The following is a 4362-nucleotide window of genomic DNA, read 5'->3' on the forward strand; positions in this document are numbered from 1 at the left end:
ACATAGTCCACCCACTCCTTGATATCTAGACAAAAGTTAAAGTAACGTGGGTGACAGGGTTTTGACTAAATTAATTATAATTCAAAGTTTTCTTCTTTTGAAGGAATTCTTGTCACAGATTTGCCCTTCACAATTTTATTATAGTGTGGGTGGCGATTTGGATTAGGTAATTAAAAATTAGACAATTTAACCCATTTTTTTTATTCAGAAAGAAAAGTATAATTTCAGAGTAGCCATTCATATTCTTTTTGGGTTGACAAAAGTGCATACTCACTGCACTTCCTTTTCCAAACAGATCTATATCTAATCGTTCTACTTAATATATAGGTATCTAGATTCTAAATTTATTGATAGAGCGTCAATTATTACTTGTAACATTACAGGTAACATTATATACTCTTCCAAATTTGATACATTTTCAAATAATTTATTGTTACATGTTACGTAGTTCAATGAAAATAGTGTAGATGGCGCTACAAGTTTCAAAAAATCAAACCGCACGCGCACCTACTCGTAGTCTTCAATGTTATAAAAATAAAAGTTAAGGAAAATATTTATACAACTACTTTTTGAGATGTAATAATCTAAATTGTAAGATGTATATGTTTAATTATTTTATTATAGGTACCTACATAAAACACCATATTAAATTAGATGACTGTCCATAAGGTTCTAAATACATATTTTTTTGAAAGATTAAAGGATGTATTGATGTGCTATTTAATGTGATTGATGATATAATACAACATTTTAACTACCAACACAATAAAATAAAATTTCAATTATTCTTATCTAAAGCTTAAAAGCTTTTGCAAAATTCGATTACTCAATAATTAATAGTCTCATGGACATCAAACGAAATAGCGATAAGGAAGTTTCATGTAATATTATAACACTAGCATTCCTCACCTAGGCTAAGGTATTGTTACAAAGGCCTTTATTACCTAGAAAGGTGCAATATGAACCACACACCTTAGTCTACGAGTTATCGCTGCGTTCATCAGTATACTGTGGTTTAGCGCCCCAATATTCATACCATTGGGTCTCGAATAATACCGACGCTTTCAAAAGCTCTACAGCGAACGCGCCCAAAGGGGACGCGGCTGCGCGGCGCGGGAGGGGGGCTGTCGCATGCGTACGGACTGCATTCCAGCCAGTAGTCCGGCCGCCGCCGCCCCGAGCGTACGTGTCTGCGCCGCTCCGCGTCCCACCCCCAATACAAAGAACACCTCAGTATTGTAAAAAATCTGTGATGTATTGATTAATTCCAACGTTTTCGCTACGCTTATGGATTAAAGCGTTATTAGTGAAGTGTTTAAACCAGTGTTTAGCCGTTTTAAAACACGTATTCGATCGCTTTAGAGCGGCCACGTACCATGGAATTTTGCTTTATCGATGAATAGAATCTCACAGCGGGCAAGAAATATGGTGGACTCGCAGCGTTGAAAACGGATTTGGTTGTGTTTTATGTGTAAAGTGTTGTGTTTTTAACATGGAAAGGGCGAGATAATGTGTTTGTGCACGGATTATGGATCGGTAGCGTCAGAGCGGATGAAAGCTAAATAATATTTCGATCGGATAATGCTTTGGTGAACTAAAGGCTACAGAATGGTGTCCCTCGGATATATCGGGCTGCGCCAAACGCCGTGGACTGTAATCGTACTAATATTCTTCGTAGAAAGCGCTATGGGGAACCTCGCGAAGAGTTTCTACATCCATTGGAACACAACTAACAGCATATTTAGAATAGACAATACAGATCATGTCTTCGATTTGAATAATGGCAATCCCCAATTCGAATACGACCAAGTTAACATAATATGTCCTGTGTATACTCCGGGGACTTTTGAGGAGGATACGGAGAAGTATATAATATATAATGTGAGTAAAGAGGAGTATGATACGTGTAGGATAACAAATCCGAACCCACGTATAATAGCTATATGCGACAAGCCTCATAAGCTGATGTTTTTCACAATAACTTTCCGCCCGTTCACGCCCCAACCAGGCGGCCTAGAGTTCCTGCCTGGCAAAGATTATTACTTCATATCGACGTCAAGCAAAGACGATTTGCACAGACGGATCGGCGGGCGTTGTCTAAGTCACAACATGAAGCTGGTCTTCCGGGTGTGCTGCAAACCGGAGGAGCAGTCTCCTGTGCCCCCTCCGCAACCAACCCCTCCTCCGCCTCCGCCGCCGCCCACAACAACAACATCAACAACGACAACAACAGTAATGACGACGATTAAGCCGAAAAAGACGCACAAGTACGACAAATCGCCGAACGAGGTGGTGAAGAGCGAGGAGCTGAGTTATTCCCGGGGGGCTGCTTTGGCGTCTTCGCTGGCTTTAGCTTTGGCTGCGAGCGCGGTCCTGGCGCCCCTGGCTCGGTGAATGTGTGCCCGGACGCGACCGCCGCGCCCAGACCTCCTTGGCAAGCCATGCCCCACACACACCACACAGCTCCACACGCTCCATCTCCGCCCCGACTCTTTAGTCTACTCGTGAATGGTTTGTGAACAGTGAACACTAAACGTGATTAGTATAAGTGTATTGGGCCTACTAATTATATACATGGAGCTAGTTATGGACTCATTTAAATATATATATATAATGTTAACATGTATAATGGTAAAATAGGTTTCTTAAACCATTAGGTGTAAAAGCATTTTTTTATATTTTCATTAATGCAATGAAGATTGATTACGACTTAGATCGGATAGGGATTAGAAAGAATTAGGTAGTTTGTATTTAGTTCGAAAGACAATTTTTTTTCCTGAAAAAAGTAACTTAGAAATTATTTATACGAAAAAAATAAGGGGCAAATTATGAAATTGTCCAGAAATACTGTGATTTTGGTTTTATTTAGGATGTAATTAACTCATTATGCTTTTATTATGTGATATAAGTCTACATATATTGAAAAAATGCATAGTTTCGCCTCCGAATATACTTTCTTTAACGACTGATTTCGCATTTCTGCTTTTTATAGATAATTTAAAACGAGCCAACTAGTAACAACAATTAATAACTGCCTTTGCTCGATATATAAAATAATTTAACACCACAAGTCTTATAACAACTGAGAGAATAATCAAGACTTGATATAAAATTCAATGGTTTAAACGTGGATAGTCGAAATTCCCCAATTTCAGCGTTTAGAAAAAATAGAAAATTCAGTTTAAAATAACTGAATCTTCTATTATCCTTAATTATCTTAAAGAAGATTCCGTCAGAGAAACATATGTCTTATTTAGTAGTAGTAGTAACTTCTGAAATGAAAAGACATAACACGAATCCATTATTATCTTGTAGAAAGCAATTTCTAAATAATTATTTTAAATTATGGAGAAACTAGACTCAGTTTTAACTGGCAAAGTTAAACCAACAAATTGTGGAATTTCGTCCATCATAATAGCAGTCCTGTCAAACTATTTTCCCAAGGGTTGCTATTTAAATCAACAAAACCATTGTTAAGATCACAGCATTTAGCACACGGTGCCATGAGTGTGTCGACAGACAAACATACAGATAGTCAAATAGTTGAATAGTTCAAATAGTCCGGGTTCTGTTAGCCATACGCAAATAGACAGATAATTTAGGTAGACATTAAGAACGGAACTGTTGGATTTTAAACTATACTGGATACTCATTGACAATTGAAAAATAAACAAGCCTAAAACGATTCTGTACAAAATAAGCCACCCATTAGAGTCGGGTTGACTCTACACAAAGTTTTGCAGTGAAAGAGCGTGGAAGAGTCGTAAAGTTCCTGTGAAAATATGACGTTTATAATGTCACTTTCACACTTTGTCACTTTAAAATCATTGCAAAGTTAACCTTGACTCCAGCTATTTGAAAAAGTTTTAAGAACTGTCTAAAACAAGAAAGTAATCTTCAATATTAGAAAGTAAAACATTCATTTTAGTATCAGGGATAATAACTGGTCACAATCTGTAGGGCTAAGATGGCCGACTCTTTATCATTTGTCACCATGGCTGTCACGTTCTAACAAATATGTAAGTGCGAAAGTGACGCATGGTATGATAGGTGATAAAAATGCGACTATGATAGCTGGTATGAACATAACATGAGATCAATAGGTAGGCCATAGGCCAATTTTTAAACTCAAACCACCTAGGTAATGCAAGGAAATGAAGGAAAGCCATTTGAAAAGACATCTAAATTGAAAAAGCTAAAGAAAATTCAAAAAACTCGCTTTCTCTTTGAAACTGCTATAAAATTTTAAAAATGTGAATTGAAGAGTCCCACAGATACGGATTTTACTGATCTCATAAAAATACCTTGAATGGTGTAAGCTTCTTTTAAGACTTTACTAGCAGAGAGGCTGAAATAAAAAAA

General features: G+C 37.2%; 1 protein-coding gene across 1 annotated transcript; it reads left to right on the plus strand.

Moving 5' to 3' along the window:
* Positions 1-1070: 1070 nt before the first annotated feature.
* LOC134659210 (ephrin-B2a) lies at positions 1071-2851 on the plus strand. Its single transcript, XM_063514839.1, has one exon. The coding sequence runs from the start codon at positions 1609-1611 to the stop codon at positions 2392-2394; it is 786 nt and encodes a 261-aa protein (XP_063370909.1). The 5' UTR covers positions 1071-1608; the 3' UTR covers positions 2395-2851.
* The last annotated feature ends 1511 nt before the right edge of the window (positions 2852-4362 follow it).

This window comes from Cydia amplana, chromosome 24 (genome assembly GCF_948474715.1).
Source record: "Cydia amplana chromosome 24, ilCydAmpl1.1, whole genome shotgun sequence".
Lineage (NCBI taxonomy): Eukaryota > Metazoa > Arthropoda > Insecta > Lepidoptera > Tortricidae > Cydia > Cydia amplana.

Excerpts from the sequence above, each read along its gene's own strand:
- LOC134659210 (XM_063514839.1), top strand. The coding sequence starts at position 1,609 with ATGGTGTCCCTCGGATATATCGGGCTGCGCCAAACGCCGTGGACTGTA.